Source organism: Muscardinus avellanarius (genome assembly GCF_963383645.1).
Source record: "Muscardinus avellanarius genome assembly, chromosome: 10".
Taxonomy (NCBI): Eukaryota; Metazoa; Chordata; class Mammalia; order Rodentia; family Gliridae; genus Muscardinus; species Muscardinus avellanarius.
Window position 1 is genome coordinate 59,534,103 of NC_137796.1, and position 17,329 is coordinate 59,551,431.

Consider the following 17,329-nt stretch of genomic DNA (forward strand, 5'->3'; position numbering starts at 1 on the left):
TTTCCTTCTACCGCTGGCCAATGCGGGAGCGGATTAGGGTAGGAATCAGGTGAAGCTGGGATTCGCAGAGCAGGTTGGACTGTCACCACGGCAACGGCGAAATGATGCTATAGAGCCCTCTTGGCCAGTCGGCCATGTTTATTTCTTCATCTTTCTAGCCCAGAGCCTACTTTGCACCAGGAACTAGGGTACAACGAAGAACAAATCTCGGTTTTATTTTGGGGTGTGTGGGTTAATAATAGCAAACATAGGTCACTGGTAGAGGAAACAGTGTTAATAGGTAGTTGGGATTCTTTAGAGGCAGCAGCAATACAGGCAATGTTAGAACATCAGTACACACACTAAGTCATTATCCCCACAAAGCCCTATGAGGTAGTTTCTATTATTATTCCCAAACCGTAACATAGAGAGGTGAAGCAACTGAAGGCCACATGGGTGGAGCTGGGGTTGGAGCCCAAGCAGTCTGGCTTCATATTTCATAAGCTCAACCACATGGCTGAACTGGTAAATAGCTATTTGGAATTATTCCAGGTAGTGGTAGAAAGGGGGTAAGGTGACTGCTCAGGCTTGGCGTTTAGGAGGTGAGGCCTGGAGGGACTGGCTTCTCCCACTAGAACTGTCTACCTTTGTCTGTTTTACCAACAGCAAATATCTTGATCTGTGTTTCTCACAAGCTCCCATGAACCCACGATGCTGCTGTTCTGTGTGACACATTTTGAAAAGCAAGGTTCTAGACAACCACCTGGGTGACTCAAGACACACAAACAATAAATGCTTATCGTTACAGATCTCTGCAGTGTTATGGCTGTTAACACAGCATCCATGTAGTCAGAGGTAATGGATGCCGTTAGTAAGTCTAATTGGTTTCTTCCTTGAGACTCACTGTATGGGCGCTGGTAGCACAACCTTCTTGCATTGAGCTATGAACATGTGATGCCTAGGCTCCACGTAGCTATCTTTCTCAGCCAGAAGACAAGGCCTTCTTTGGAAGGAGTCCATCACAAAGAGAACAGGAGAAATAAAAGGGGACACCTGGCATTGTTGGGTCTTCTGCATTTAGCTGCAGTTGAAGCCTTTGCCTTCTCATGACTTGAAGCAACCATTGAATTGTCTTTTACCTTAAACTCCTTTCTGCTATTCAAAGTGTGCCCCATGATCCATCAGCAAGTGCATCGTCAGAGGGCTTGCTGGAATGACAAACCCAACAAGGTACCCACCAGGCACAGAGGCACATGCCTGTAGTCCTAGTACTTGGGAGGTGGAGACAGGAGGATCACACGTTCAAGGCCAGCCTCAGCGACTTAGCGAGACCTTATTTCAAAGTAAAGAATAAAAAGGGTTGGGCTATGGCTCAGAGATAGAATGCCCCTGGAATAAATGCCCAGTACTGCAGAAACAGAAACAAAACAAAAAAAAGCAAGGTGCTCTTTAATGTTGACATGAAAGTTTGAGGAGTGGTCAGCCAGCCCAGCCTGGATTTTGTAGCTTATTGATGGACTTGAGTTTCCTGCATGTGACAATAGACACTCCAACTCAAACTTCCTGAAGTCACTCATTGTCTTAAACGTAAGAAGCACCATGGTAGACCAGGTTTCCAGGAACTGCAATACACCAAACAAGGATCCGGGCCTTTTAATCTTGCAGCTTGGTCTTCCTCAGTGCGGGCTTTCCTTCTCATGCCTGCTCAAGGACGTTGCAAGTAGGTCTAAATCTCACCGTCTTGCTCTGGGACTTCTTAGAATCAGTATGTCTGGAAGTTGCCACAGCTGTGCACTGATCCAGGCAAGGGAGTGGGATTGACTGTGGTCCCTCCATCCATCTGGCCCTCGGAGGCCTCACTGGTAAGAGGGATGCGGGCCATCTCAATTTTCTGGATCTGAGCCTCCCGGTCTCCCCCAGAGGCCATGAATTTGACAGGGAGACCAAAATAATACTGTTTTATTCCAATCTTAGAGCATAACAGTCTAAACAATTCCCCTCCCTGGGGGGGGGTGTTTCCATTTCACCCAACCAACCTCCTAGTATCCCCCTCTCCAGGAATCATCAACCAGAGGGTAAAGGGAAGCCAAGTGTTCAGCTCTTGGAGAAATACTCAAGTCACTTCCCCTCTCTCATACCTTTCTTTTGTCCCTTTTTACAATGCCCTCTCCTCTCCTGCCACCCCATTTCCTAATTTCTTCTCCATTTTGGCCTCCCCTTCTATCTTCTCTGCCCTTCCCTCTCCCCATCACCTTGTTCTCCCCTGGTCCCCCTTTGCCCCTGCACTCTCTGGGCTGACCCCCGCTCCCCCCAGTCTCCCGTATTACTACTGTCCTCCCCTCCCCCGCTCTGTCCTTGCTTGCCTTGGGACCCTGCTCACACCTCTGCAAGGGAAGCCCTCTGAGGCCACCCTGGCCCTGGCCCTTCCCACAGCTGCGGTTCCAGGCCTAGGGACCATTGTCATCTTCCTCAGAGAGGCCACCTGCCAAGAGGAGGCCCCTGGATGACCCAGGCGATGGCCAGAGGGACTGGAGTGGCCTTCTAGGCCCCCACCCCGTTATCTTTGGAATCGAAGAATGCCCTCTTGCCCTCCAAGTGGAGGGTGGCAGGCAGGGCCCGGAGGGTCAGGGCTCCTGGGCTCTCCCCCAGCAATCCCTGAGCAGGTCCATGTGGAACAAGGCTGCCCCAGTGAGCAGGCGCGCTGCGAAGAGGTGTCTACAGGGCAACCGGCGCGCCGCGTGTATGGAGCAGCTGCAGCGTGTCAGGGCCGCGTCCAGGAAGAAGTCGGAGGTGCCATCCTGAAGGGCAAAGCCGGCTCCAGTCCAGTGGAAACCCCGGGTTCCGTGCTGCCTGGCAAAGGCCAGCTCCTCCGCCACCAGGTCCGCCAGCTCCGGCCCACAGGCTGCCCGGAACTTGGCCAGCGGCTCCCAGTCCACCTCCTCCTCTCCCGGCGGACGGCAGAGCCTCTTTGACTCTCGTGGGCCTTCTCCTTCGCTCCCTGCCTGCCGCGTCTCCCCTGCGCTCAGGGTCTCGCTCCTCCTTGCTGCCAGCTCGGGGTCGCCTTCCAGCACAGTCCCTACCGAGGCGGCACAAGGGACTCCGTTTCCCAGCGCCGCCCCCCAGGTTATCCTCTGTGCAGCTCTGCTCGTGGGGCCTGCAGACCGGGCTCCCCCTCCATCTCCGTTTGCCATGCCTGCCACCCGTGTGTCCCCCAGCTGGATGACTACTATGTCCTCCAGGCCCCGGCTCCGCTTCACCCCCGCCCTCCCTCCTCGCTCTTCCGCCACCTCTGGCCCTCTCCGCCTGTCTCCACGCCACTGGGCCCCGCTCTGGTCTCCGTTCTCAGGGACCGGCTCCGGGGGCTTCTCTAAATGAACCCCCCTCCAGTTTCTGACCTCGAACCCCTTCCCCTTCTCTGTGTCCACCTGAGGCCCCCTCCGGTCTCGGGGTCTCAGTCCACTTGCCCGGTCCTCGGGGGACTGCACCCCTCTCCAGGGGTTCCCTTCTAGACCCATGGCCTTCTCAGACTCAAACTGGGCTCCCCTCTGGTCTGTGGTCTCCAGTACCCTAATCCTGCGATCCCCTAGCTGGGCACCCCCCCTCCAGTCTCTGATCTCTGGCCCTGTCAAGTGACCTTTCTCCACCTGGGCCCCTCTGCACACCCCCCCTTCTGGCCTGCGCCCCTTCTGCGTCCCCGGCCGGGCACCGCCTGGCTCTCGGGCTTGCAGTCCCCGCCCCTTCTCGCTTTCGGGCGGGGCGGCTCCCAGCTCGCCGGCGTTCAGGCCCCTGACCCTCTCGTTCTCCACCTGGACCCCCCTCCCGGGCTGGCTCCCCTGCCACGCGCCATCGTCATCATTGCCCTCGCAGTCCACCTCTCCAACGGCGTCGGCCCACTGCATGGCCACCAGGTCGCGGAGGCACTGTGCCACGCTGTGCGAGGGGCTGAGGCGGCGCAGCAGCCGCCGGCGGTGGCCGCGCACCAGGGCGCAGGCGTCCAGGTCGCGGGACGCCTCGTAGGCGCGGAATCGCACCCACATGTCGTGGCGGGGCGCCCAGTTGTGCTCGAAGTATTTCACGAAGGCGGCCGGGCCCTGGGCGCGCAGCTCGGCCAGGGCCTCGGCGTAGGCGGCGTAGGACGCCGCGCCCGCCAGGCGGCACAGCAGCGGCCACAGGCCCGGGTCCTCGCGGCTGGCGCCGCCCAGCTCCTGCGCTTTGCTGAAGAGCGTCTCCAGGCCCTGCGCGCGGCAGATCTGCACCCGGGCGCACGGCAGCAGCTGGCGCACGGCCCGCAGCTGGGCCGCCACCTCGGGCCCCGCCGTGAGGCAGCGCACGCGGCCCTTGACGTCGGGCGCGCTCTGCAGCAGCGAGACCAGCACGAAGCGCAGCAGGCTCGGCGTCCCCGGCCGCGACACGCAGCAGGCGGCCTGGCGCGCGTGGCCCGCGCCGTCCACGCACAGCACGGCCAGCAGGTCCAGCGCGCCCTGCAGCCCCGGCAGCCGGTCCACCAGGAGTATGCGCGGGAAGCGCCGCAACAGCGCCCGGGTGCGGGACGTCAGGAAGAACACAGTCTCTACCATCGCCTGGTCCTCCACGAACACCAGCTTCACCTGCGGGCGCGGGCAAGGAAAGAGGTCAGGGGCCGCCCTGCCCAGCTCCCAGGACGTGGGCCAACCCCTCCGGGGAAACCGGAATCCATTCATTACAGCAGGGATATGCGCTTATTCTTTTGGCCGGCAGGGGGCAGTGTAGGGGAACAACAACAACAACAACAACAACAACAACAACAACAACAACAACAACAACACGAGAAACAAAACCCACAGACTCTGAGCCCGATTGCCAGGCTCTGAGATCCAGGCGCCACAACCTAATCGCAGTGTGATATTTGCACCTACAACACTTTGAGCCTCTGAGCCTGTTTTTCCTGCGGGGAAGCTGGGTGTTCATTCCTCTTTGGGCTGCGAGGCAGGAGTTCTCAGAGCGGGTCCAGCCAGTGGGACTTTAACAGACAGGCACACTGGCGCCCACGCCAGCTTACCAAGGTGGGAACTGTGTTCTCCCCGCCTCATCTCCCACCATCAGGACCACTGGCCTGGTGGTAAAGAGCTGATGCTTAGGCAGACTGTCCAGATTTGAATCCCAACCTGCCACTTCCTAACTGCGAGACTTTACCCCTCCGCGCCTGTTTTCTCTCTACCTTTCAGTTCCCCGTCTGTGAAATTAATCAAGCACATCTCTATTTCTTGTTTTCTCCATTTTGTACACAACACAGCACATTATGTGCATCTCTTTACAACCTTTTTCTTTTCCTTTGTGGTACTGGGGATTGAACTCAGGAGCATTCTATCTCCAAACTATACCCCTAGCCCTATTTTTTTTTTTTTTTTTTTTGTATTTTGGAACAGGGTCTTGCTAAGTTGTTGAAAGTCTTACTAAGTTGCCAAGGCTGGCCCGGAACCTGCAATCTTCCTGTCTCAGCCTCCCAAGTCTGGAATTACAGGCATTAGCCATGATGCCCAGCTTTGCAACCTGCTTTTTCTTTTCTTCTTTTTTAAACATAAGATCTCTCTCTTTTTTGGGGGAAGGGGTACTGGTGATTGATCTCAGGGCATTTATCTCAGAGTTATACTTCTTGCCTTTTTTATTTTGAAACAGTCTTGCTAAATCCTGAGGCTGGCCTCAAACCTGTGACCTTCCTGTCTTAGCTGCCCAAGTACTGGGATTCCTGGTGTGTGCCACTGTGCTTGGCGGAGCTGTTCTCATTCTTTTTAGGCACTTCACAGTATTTCATGGGTGGTGTAAAGTCAGTCAGATAACATTACACATTGGGGATGCATCAGTTCTGTCCAATCTTTTGTCTTTGCAGATCACAGCGATTTACCTTCTACACGGGCCACTCCGGGCTCTGCTGCCCTGTCTTGGACTGGAACCTCCAGAGTTGTGAACTAAATAAAGCATTTTCCTTTATTAGTTAGTTACCTGCTCCAGGCATTTCATTATAGTGACTTGAAACTGGTACCCCCTCTTTTGGGAGACTGCAGGAAGGTAAAGAGAGTAAGGTCTGTTGCTTAGCCTAGTCTTGGGATGAGAATAAAGAATGTTTTATTATATAAACATATTATCAATACAGAACTCTCTCAGTAGATCTTATAAAGAAAAATTAAGCCAGGTGAAACTGTGTGAAGGTGATGTGGCCTGAACACATTTCTTCAATTTCTTTCTTTCTTTCTTTCTTTCTTTTTTTTTTTTTTTTTTTTATTTTTATTTTTTTTTTTTTTTGCGGGTCTGGGGATGGAACCCAGGGACATTTGACCTCCGGACTACACCCCCTGCCCTATTTTTTATTCTTTATTTTGAAACCGGGTCTCACTGAGTTGCAGAGGGCCTCACTAAGTAGCTGAGGCTGTCCGCGAACCGCGATCCTCCAGGTCTCAGCCTCCCGAATGCTGGGATTACAAGCGTGCGCCACCACGCCCGGCTCTTTCTTTCTTTCTTTCTTTCTTTCTTTCTTTCTTTCTTTCTTTCTTTCTTTCTTTCTTTTCTTCTTTCTTTTTTTATTTGCAGGTCTGGGGATGGAACCCAGAGGCATTTGACCTCTGAGCTACACCCCCTGCTCAATTTTTTATTCTTTATTTTTGAAACAGAGTCTCACTGAGTTGCGGAGGGCCTCACTAAGTAGCTGAGGCTGTCCGCGAACCGCGATCCTCCAATCTCAGCCTCCCAAATGCTGGGATTACAAGCGTGCGCCACCACGCCCGGCTCACATTTCTCCAATTTCATTTCCTGCTGAATTTCAAGTTCATCTGTAGAAATGGCTTTCCCCTAAAGACAGGAGCAATAGGAGAGATGACAGGTGCAAAACTTTGGAATCTGGAAAGCAGATGAACAAGCTGACACTCATCCCACATCACCCCACGAAAAGAAATAGATGGATCCTATTCTGGCCATTGGCAGAACTGAGAACTGACAGCACAGTCCTCACATGCACCTGGCAGCACCTGGCAGCGGGAAGAAGCACCAGTTGAGAGCAGCCTGGAGAGAGAGCCCACAGCATGGCAGGAAACCTTTGCCAGCTGCCCTCCTGACAGAGGGGCAATATTAGGAATATACAGAACTCAGAAAACACAACGCCATAAAACAAATAACCAGATCAATAAATGGGCAGATGAACTAAACAGACACTCCTCCAAGGACGTACAAAAGGCCAAAGGATTATATTAAAAAAATGTTTGTTGGGTATGGCGGCACACGCCTGTATTTTGGAGGATGGCAGGTTCACAGCCAGCCTTAGCACCATAGTGAAGCCTACAGCAACTAAGCAAGACCTTTTTTCAGAGTATAAGATAAAAAATAGGCTGGGGGCCGGGCATGGTGGAGCACACATGTAATCCCTGTGCTTGGGAGGCAGAGACAAGGAGGATCGCGCAGGTTCGAAGCCAGCCTCGCTGGCTTAAGAGACCCTGTTTCCAAATAAAAAGTATAAAATAGGTCTGAAAGTGTAACCCAGAGGTAGAAGGGTTTGCAGGAATCCCAGTACCACACACACACACACACACCCAAAAAAAAAAAAAAAAAAAAGGCTGGTAGCCGGGCGTGGTGGTGTGCAGTTGTAATCCCAATACTTGGGAGGCTGAGACAGGAGGATCGATCCTCTGCAACTTAGAGAATAAAAAAATACTGCTAGTGTATAGTTCAGAGGTAGAACACCCCTGGGTTCCATCCCTGGTAACACACACACACACACACACACACACACACAAAAACTAAAATTATCAGTATTATGTGTGGCTAGAGGACGGAAATGGGGACAGTGCTCTGGATTTGAATCCAAAGACTGGCTTCACATGTTGGCTGTACCTTAAGTTGGCACGGCTTCCATGCATGCCTGAGAGAAAGACAAAGCCATGTGGAAAAACCAGTTTTTCCCTGTTGCTTTTTTTTTTTTTTTTTTTTAAATTCAGGTCCACCCTAGCTCTTAGGTTGGATCAAAGCAGCAGAAAGATTCCTTGTGGAGGAGCAGCACTCGCAACACCGCGAGTCCAGCCTCTGGGCCTTTGCGGTGGCTGTTCCTGCTGCCTGGAGCTCTCTCTCCTCTGAGGACAGGAAGGGGGTCCCTTCCCTCCACCCGGATTCCCTGCTTCGCCATTTCCTTAAAAAGGCCTTCCCTGACTGTCAAATTCAAGCAGCACCCTTACACCTGTCTCTCTGGAAGCTCTGATCTAGCTCCGGGTTCCAGTGGCTCCCTCTCCACGCCAGTGTGCCACACGGCACCTCCCTTCTATTTTCCATCTGGGTGTTGAGCTCAGGGGTGCTCTCGTCCTGTGAACACGCATTATACTATATACTTACAACCTGTGCACTTTCAAATTATGCAGTTCAGTATGTAAAAAACTTAGCACCTCCCATCGCTTTGGCTTCTCTTCTTCCCAGCACCTAAGCGTAGAGACAAGCGGGGTGTTTACCCACCGCTGGTGTCTCCCACTAGAACCGCAAGGTGGTTCTAGCAGCCACCTCTGCAAGGTAGCCAACAGCCCTAAGTAGTTATGTAAATTTCTTTTATTTATTTATTTTTTGGGGATTTGGGACCGAATCCTGGGGCTTCCTACCTCCAGGCTATATCCTGAGTCCTATTTTACTTTTTGTTTGAAAACAGGGTCAGGCTAAGTTGCTGAGGCTGGCTTCAAACCTTCAATCCCTCCTGCCTCAGCCTCTCAGGTACTGGGATTACAGGTGTCTGTCATCATGCCCCAGGTTACTTAACAAATTTCAACTGATTAAGATAAGATACATTCAGTTCCTGGGGGTTGGGGCAGACCTGTAATCCCTGTACTTCGGATGCTGAGGTGGGGCGGATGATGCTGAGGTGGGGCGGATCGCAGCTTCCAGGCCAGCCTCAAGCAACTTAGCAAGACTCTCAATAACTCAGGAAGACCCTGTTTAAAAAAAAAAAAAAAAAAAAAAGGCCGGAGGGGTGTAGCTTTGAGGTAGAATGCCGCAGGGTCCAATCCTAAGCACCAAAAAACCAAGTGGCAAAATCAGCATTCAGTTCCTTTCCTGCTGTAGCACTGCCCGTGCCCAAAGGCCTTGCTGGCCGGGGCAGAATGAACCTTGTTTCCACGGGGCAGAAGGTGCTGCGGGGCAGCCCGCGAGAGGGAGCCTTGGGTGTCCTGTTCAAGGGCTCGGAGGGTGCCTGCAGAAGCAGGTGCAGAGGAGGGGAAAGGAGCCCGGGAAGCGCGGGGGGTGGACGCGACCTACCTTGGCCTCGGGGTCGGTGCGGAAAAGCCCCTCGAGCACGTGCAGGGCGTCCAGGACGCCGTGGTCCGGGCCCTTGCAGTGGGACAGCAGGCGGTGCAGGTCGGCCGGGGCCACGAACTGCTTGGAGATCTGGTTGGTGATGCGCACAGGCAGGCAGGCGTTGGCCAGCAGGTGGCCCGGGCGGAAGTGGTAGGCGAACTCGCGCGGGCAGGCCGGGTGCGAGTGGGTCAGCTGGCACTCCGACACCACCAGGCGGTCGCGCAGCGGGCTCAGCTTGATGGTGATGAAGGCCGGGCAGCTGGGCTGGGCGGGCCTGCGGGAGGGAGGAAGGATGGCGCCATCACATCCCTCCGTGCCGCCTGTCTTCATGCTTTCTTTAGAGAATTAAACTTCAGGCATGGAGGGCCTTAAGGATATACTAGCTGTGTCACCTCGAGCAAGTTCTCTCGTGCCTTTCGTGCCTCAGTTTCCCCGTGTAGTAAAGGAGGTAATGATCATCATACCTTCCTGATAGGAATGGGAGGATGAAAAGAACTGATACCTGGAGAACACTTACAATAGCTTCTGGAACACAGGAAGCACCACGTTTATAATTCTGTACCCGCAGCCCGCAGCTATCTGAGGTGAACAAATCTTTTATTATATCACCTCCCCACAACTTCAGCAACAAGACCTTTTCTTTTGGTCCTATAGCCTTCAGGTTTAGCTACAGCATCAAGATACCAAGCCCTCGATGAATCCTGCCCTAATGAATCCCATTCTCCAGCCCCAGAGACAGCCACTGCTGTGTCCATGACAATGGGAAGTATGTTTCTCTGTTTTCAAACTTTGCTCAGGAGGTGCTCAAATTCATTCACGGTGGAGACAACAGATGAAAAGCCTAAGGAAACACCACAACACGTGACACAAGCCACATCAAGCTGGTCACAATGGCCCATGCTTGTAATCCTAGTACTTGGGAAGCTGATACAGGAGGTTTGCAGGTTCCAGCAAGACTCAGCAATTTAGCGAGACCCTGTTTCAAATTAAAAATAAAAAAGGCTGGTGTGTAGCTTAGAGGCAGAATGTGTCTGGGTTCAATTCCCAGTACACACAAAAAAGTTTTATTAAACGCACACCCACACCCATACCCACATACCCAAGAGGCTTGAGGCAGAAGGTCTGCTTAAGCCCAAGAGTTCAAGGCCAGCCTGGGCCACACAGCCAGTCCTCATTTCAAACAAAACAAAACAGAAAGAGAAAATGGGATTTTAAAAAAAGAGAGCCGGCATGGTGATGCATATTTGTAATCCCAGTGCTTGGGAGGCTGAGACAAGAGGATTGCACAGGTTTGAAGCCAGCCTCAGCAACTAAGTGAGACCCTGTTTCCAAATGAAGTATAAAATAGGTCTGGGAGTATAGCCCGGAGGTAGAAAAGCCCCTGGGTTCCACGCCCAGTGCCACCAACAAACAAACAAAACCCCCCAAAATGAGAGACAGATATCATCAAGCATCAATGAGAATATGGAGCAACTGGAACTGCCATGCGTCACTGACAGGAATGGCAAATGACAGTCATCTGAAAAACCAGGTAGCCATTCAGGAGGAAGAGACCAGATGATCCCGGTTCACGGACAGCCTCAGCTACTTAGCGAGGCCCTTCGCAACTCAGTGAGACCCCATTTCAAAAAAAAGAAAAACCAGGTAGCATTATCTACTTAGCAGGTGCACTTCTTGTGACCTTGTGATGCAGTGCAGGCATATGGACACTAAATCACACTGTGTTTACAGCAGTTCTGCACCTACTAGCCAGATACATGAAATGATGTGTAAGAGTCAGTAATGTATAGACATCCAACAACAGAGAAAATAAGTTGTGATAGATTCCAAAAACAAAATACTAATCCACAGTAAGAATGAACAAGCCATTAGGATCTCCAGCAACACGGATAAACCTTGCATACCTGTTGTGTCCAATAGGCCAGACATGAGAGAATTTGCCATTTGACTTCCATTTACACAAACTTCTATAGCAGGTAAAGTTATCTGCTAGATAGCAGTAACTTGATGGTTAACCCTGGGACACTGGGGGCTTTTGGTGACTAGATAGAACTGGTTTTTGTTCTGGGTCCTGGTTACATGTGCATTTAATTTCGGGAAGTCATCAAGTTGCACATGTTATGACATGTGCACTTTCCTGAAACTATATTAATGCTTTTTTAAGTTTATACAGAAAACCTGTTTTCTGGCATGTGGTAGGAAAAAATAATGTCTCCCCAAAATGTGTATATCCCCGTCACTGGCACCGTGCATGTCGCAGTTACCTGGGACCATTACATTAAGGGTGTTGAGATGGGGGACTCTAGATTATCCAGGTGGGCCCAATGCCATCACAAGGGCCCTTCTGAGAGAGTGCAGGAAGTGAGAGCATCAAGGATACAGAGAGAGCCAGGTTGGTGTCCTCCGCCTGCAATCACAGTACTTGGGAGGCTGAGAGAGGAAGATCGTAGGTTCAAGGCCAGCTTCGGCAACTTAGTGAGACCCCCGTTTCAAAATAAAAAGTAAAAAAGGGCTGGGAGTGTAACTCAGAGGTAGAATATATCTGGGTTCAATCCCCAGTACATAAAAAAAAAAAAAAAAGAATAAAAGACTCAGAGAGTCAGGAAGAGGTTCTCTGCTGATGTGACTTGTGGAGGAAGGGACTTCCAGCCGAAGAATGTGGGCAGCTCCAGGTGCTGGATGGTAAAGGAGCAGGCCCTCCGGAGCTTCCAGAAGGAGCCTCTGATGCCATAAAACAATGAATCACCTCTTTGTTTTAGGCCACCACATTGGAAATGATTTATTCCAATGGCGCCGGAAGACGAAGACACTGATCACGTTCTGTACAATGATTTGTGGCTGGCGTCCTCACTTGTCAGATTTTCCACTTTTCAGTCATTCCTTTTATTTGTTGCCTCCTGTTCTGCTCCAGGGCTCTGCCAACTATTTATTACGCGATTTCCAGGTCAGCCTTCTTACAAACAACACTTCAGGGGCCTCTCATAGACACCTCTGTGTGCAAGCAAGAGTGTGTCTGGGACAGCCTTTCTCAAACTGCAGGACAGAGCTGGCCCACTACATGAGATCAGGAAGAAAAAAAAAATACAAGTAGCAGTTTGGATAGTAGACAAGATGACTACCTTGAAATGACAATTAAAAAAAAAAAAAAGCTAAACTAAAAAAAATTATAGGTGCACACCTGTAATCCCAGTACTCGAGAGACTGAGACAGGAGGATGAGTTTCACGACCAGCCTCAGCAATTTAGCAATACTCCCAGCAATCTAGAGACCCTGTTTCAAAACAAAAATTTAAAAAGGGCTGGGTGCACAGCTCAGAGATAGAATGATCCTGGGTTTCTTTCTCTCTCTCTCTCTCTCTCTCTCTCTCTCTCTCTCACACACACACACACACACACACACACACACACACACACACACACTCAGTGTTTGGGTTTGATTTCCACCACCACAACAAACAACAAAAACTCAGTGTGTACTTCCTTAATAATATTTATATTGGCATCTGCTTCCTTAGAGGGGATCCAGTGTTTCTCTATGGTGGGTGTGATATCAACATTTTTATAGAAAGTTTTATTATTATTATTATTATTATTATTATTATTATTATTATTTTGGTTGTACTAGGAATCTAGGATTTGAACCCAGGGGCATTTTATCTCTGAGCTACACCCGGCCCTATTTTTTAGTCTTTATTTTGAAACAGGGTCTCACTAAGTTGCAGAGGGCCTCACTAAGTAGCTGAGGCTGGCTTGGTGATTAGAAGCATGGGCTTTGCTGACTAGTCAGACTGTGGGAGTCCAAATTCTGGTTTTCCCTCATAGCAACTGTCATCTTGGGGAAGTCCTGTAGCCATTCTGAGTTATTTTTTATTTAACATTTTTTGGTACTGGGGATTGAATCCAGAAACATTCTACCTCTGAGCTACATACACCTGCAGTCCAATTTTACTTTTTATTTTGAAACAGGGTCTAAGTTTCTGAGCGCCTTGCTAAGTTACAGAGGTTAGCCTTGAACCTGGGACTCTCCTGTCTCAGCCTCCCGAGTATTGGGGTCACAGGCGTGCACCACCATGCCTGGTTCCTTTAGTCATTCTGTGCTTGTTTTCTCATCTGGAAGTTAGGGCTGAAATAATAGCAGTCTCACAGGCTAGTTGGGGAGGACTACCTAACAGGATTAAATACTATGAAGTGGTTGGAAAAGGGGCAAGTGCCAAGTGAACACATAAGAAATGGTAGCAGCTACTTAAAAGTTTTTATTCTAAAAGTACTGCTGCAATTTGTGTGCCATTCTCCTCGACCATTTGCTTTTTTCATTGGAGTGTTTGATACTGGGAACTGAATGCAGGGGCGCTCTACTTCTGGGCTATATCCTGCAAACCTATTTATTCTGAACCAACCTCTTGCAAAATTGCTGAGGGCCTTGCTACATTATGAGGCTGACTTTGAACCTGTTATCCTCCTGTTCCAGCTTCCCAAGTACTGGGATTCAGGTGTGCAACTCCACACCTGGTTCATTTACTCTCAATTTCACAAGTTTTTTTTTTTTTTTTCCCTCCCCTGCACTGGGGATGGAACTCGGGGGCATCTACCTCCAAGCTACATCCCCACCCCTATTTTTCAGTCTTTTTATTTTTGAAACAGGCTCTCGCTAAGTAGCTGAGGCTATCTGCAAACCACGATCCTCCCACCTCAGCCTCCCCAGTGCTGGAATTACAAGTGTGTACCACCACGCCCAGCGATCTCACAGATTTTAAAGCTCTTTGTGTTTTCAAAGGCCGGGGTGTGACGCTGGAGCAGCCCTGCTCTGAGCAGCTGGGAAGGGAGGGTGCAAGAGCTCAGCAAAGGGGCGCCCCAGCCATCGACCCCACCCCCACCTCAGCTCGCCATCTAGGGTCCATCCTCATCACCCACCTGGTCACCTGGCACAAATCTAGGGCACTGTCCTGGGCCCTCCTGCCCGCTGACTGATACTCGTAGAACACCTGAGACAGTATCCACGTGGTAAGCACCCCGTGCTTGGTAAGCCAAATACTGTGCACAGGTTCTGGTTACTGGCTACCTGCTATGCAAAGCCACCCAGAACTGCCCTGTAAGCGCTCAGGTAGAGCTGACCACTTTCTTATCTGGCTCCCGTCTCCTCCTTCACTCTCACTCTGTGCTATGGGTCGCAATTTGCATTTTCTTTTTAAATCTTTGTTTCCTCCATTAGCTTCTGAGCAGTTCAAGGGCACAGGGCAGCTCTGGGTTCCAAATGCCCAGTGAAGGGCCTGCCCACGTCAGGTGCTCAATAAGCTGTGTCACTGAATTGGGTCCTGCGAGCAGATTTCAGATTAGCCCTGAGCCTTCTGCAAGCTCAGGTGTTCTAGATCACTGCACCACGATGTGTGTCTGACGCCTGTCTGCTTTCAGATCCGAGTCTCTGCTACTAGAACAAGGGATAAACAAGAAAACAGAAATCCCACGACAAATGTTTAAGCAACTGGGCGAGACTCTGTTACCATTCTGTGCCCATGTACTCCTGAACAATTACCCCCTGCTAGCTATCTTAATCCTCACAAAAACTGAGACAAGTACTTTTACACCCCCCACTTTTCGAGTAAGGAAACTGAGGCAGAAAGTCACTTGCTTAAGAGAACTGACAGATTCTCTGCAACGCACCAGCCCAGACTGTGCTCTCCCAACAGCTCTTACTGCACCAACTGCCCTGGGTTGCAGGCTCAGGACAGGCGCTCTTCTTGTGCACGGCCTAAGGGCATCCTCACAAAGGCTTCCTGAGGCGCCTACTTTGACAGCCCCGCGTCAGAGATGAACAAGCCGATGCTTGGAGATGTAAAGTTCATTCATTGCCCAAAGACACCCATCCAGTAAGCAGCAGTGCTGGCCTTGGGCAGCCCGAAGGCTGTTATTAAGCTCGCTGATCTTATCTATGGTTTCCCAACCAAGGGCCCCAAATCCACACACCTACAGGGGCCAAACAGGCAGATTAAGAAGCCATAGTCCTAGTACAATGCAGTAGAGCAGAGTGTGGAGTCTGGGACAAACTTGGGCATGAAAGCCCCACCTATAGGAGGAGGTTGTTTTGCTTTCTTCCTTTGGTCAAGGGAAGTTAGAAGCCCAACACTGCATGGGGAAATGATCTGCTTCAAACTGAGGTGAAAACACCCCCGGCCCAGGTGGTTCTCCGCTTTCCTGGATTCATCTGCCTGCCTCGCAACACTTCAGCCATAGGAAACTACCTGTGAGCTTGTTCTCTTAATGTCAGTCTTCCTATTCATTCTAGAAGTTCCAGAAGGGCTGGGATCTTGTTTCATGGTCCTTACCCATCCCATACACTAAAATATCCCCAGCTCCCAGTATGGGACCTGGTCCTATCTTGAATGAATAAGAGAAATTTTTTAGTCCTGTGCCTTTCCTGTAGTTTGGTCTCTCAATCTCTATGTGTGTAAAACCTGGTTCTCCTATTTCTCCGACTCTGTCTGGTGTCTAGAATTTTCTGATACCCCCCCCCCCAACCCCTTGTGTTCATCTCTAAGGGTCTCTTTCTCTCTCTTTTTTCTTTTTGTGGCATTGAGAATTGAACCCAGGAGCACTCTACCCCTGAGCTACACCACCCTAGCCCTTTTTATTTGGACACGGTCTCACGAAGTTGCTGAGGGCCTCTCTAAACTCTTGGGGCTGCCCTCAAACCTGCGATTCCCCCATCTCAGCCTCCCAAGTATTGAGATCACAGGTGTGTGTGTGTGCCACTCTGCCAGGGTCTGTGAGTTGAGTGCAGGTTGCCTGTCACTCTCCCAACGCCTGCGCCCCCCCTGGCTTCTTCCTTTGGCTACTAGTATCTCTCAGCAAGTGTCCTTCCTTGACTCCCTCTCTGCCCCTGGGTACATATCAGTGTCAGTTGGCCTCTCTCCCTCTCCCCTCTGGGCGGGGCAGGCTGCCGCCCCCTCCCTCTCCCCCTGCAGGGCAGTCGCTAGGGCTCACGCACCACTCCGTGGGCTGGTTGGGTACACGCACGTCCTTGCACACGAGCAGCACGTAGCTGTACTTGAGGACGTGGATGAGCCTGTACAGTGGGGGCGCGCTGGCCCAAGGGCTGCGCGCCACGTGCTTGGAGCTCTTGACTGAGAAGACCACCAGCCGCTGCTGGCACCACTTATCGAAGAAGCGGCTGAACTCTGCCCAGGAGAAGAAGGCTCGTTCCAGAAGCTCCTGCTCCTCCTTCCCAGCCGCTGCTGCTGCTGCTGCCACCACAGCTGTGCCCGGTGGGGGCTCAGGCGGCTCCATCCCGGATCCCTATACGGAAGGGAGAACAGATGGATATCAGACTCATCCCCACCCAACGTATCTCATAGTCTTCATTTTTAGCTTGCCCTATCAGTCCTGGCATCTCTGCCCACTTGCCCAGGGTTGAATGTAAGCCTTTTTCCCCTGCTAGTACCCGTGTCCCCGACTTTGTTGGAACCAGTCTATAACTCTGGGCCCAAACTCCCTAGATGTGACCCCAAGCTGCAAAGAGGGGCAGTTGGGGTGCCTCCTTTCAGCTGTGGACAACTCTTTAGTTGTGTTTGAACTTCCAGCTATGATCTCCTCCCTTTCTGGGAGAGGGCTAACCCTTCATGCCCTATCCCCTCTGTTATTCCCTCTCCCAGGGACCTGTACTTGTCTGAAACCGTATCTAGCTGTGCCCCTCTCTAAAGATGTTTCATCTCCGAATGTGTTTCATGGACCCCCGTACTCCAAGGCATATTCTTCGTGCACCTGTGGCTCCTGTTGCCCCACCTCCAGATTGGACACACCTTCAGCGGTGGTTCCTGCTTCCTAGAGATGTTTCCCTTTCCAGATATGCTCCCCACATCCCGTTATGGACTCTTTGCCTACAGGTGGGGGCCCACTTGTGGCCAATTCAACTTATAAGTACCACCAATATTCATCTGTGGTTCAGGGGCACCTCCCCAGCACAAACACACACCAGGTGAGCTTGTGGCCCTCGCCTCTCAGCTGCAGTCACCATCCTTCCCAGTGTATGTCTTCGGTCAACACAGGTCCCCTTGTCTTCAGAC

The 17,329-nt window shown here is 51.2% G+C and overlaps 1 protein-coding gene across 1 annotated transcript; it reads right to left on the reverse strand.

Annotated features, from left to right (window-relative positions):
* Nucleotides 1-2,603: 2,603 nt before the first annotated feature.
* ZSWIM9 (zinc finger SWIM-type containing 9) lies at nucleotides 2,604-16,553 on the reverse strand (the record flags this gene model as incomplete). The annotated part of the gene is made up of 3 exons (XM_080702767.1): nucleotides 2,604-4,586; nucleotides 9,235-9,547; nucleotides 16,255-16,553. 3 exons carry the CDS (start codon nucleotides 16,551-16,553, stop codon nucleotides 2,604-2,606), a joined length of 2,595 nt encoding a protein of 864 aa, XP_080558893.1.
* Nucleotides 16,554-17,329: the final 776 nt, after the last annotated feature.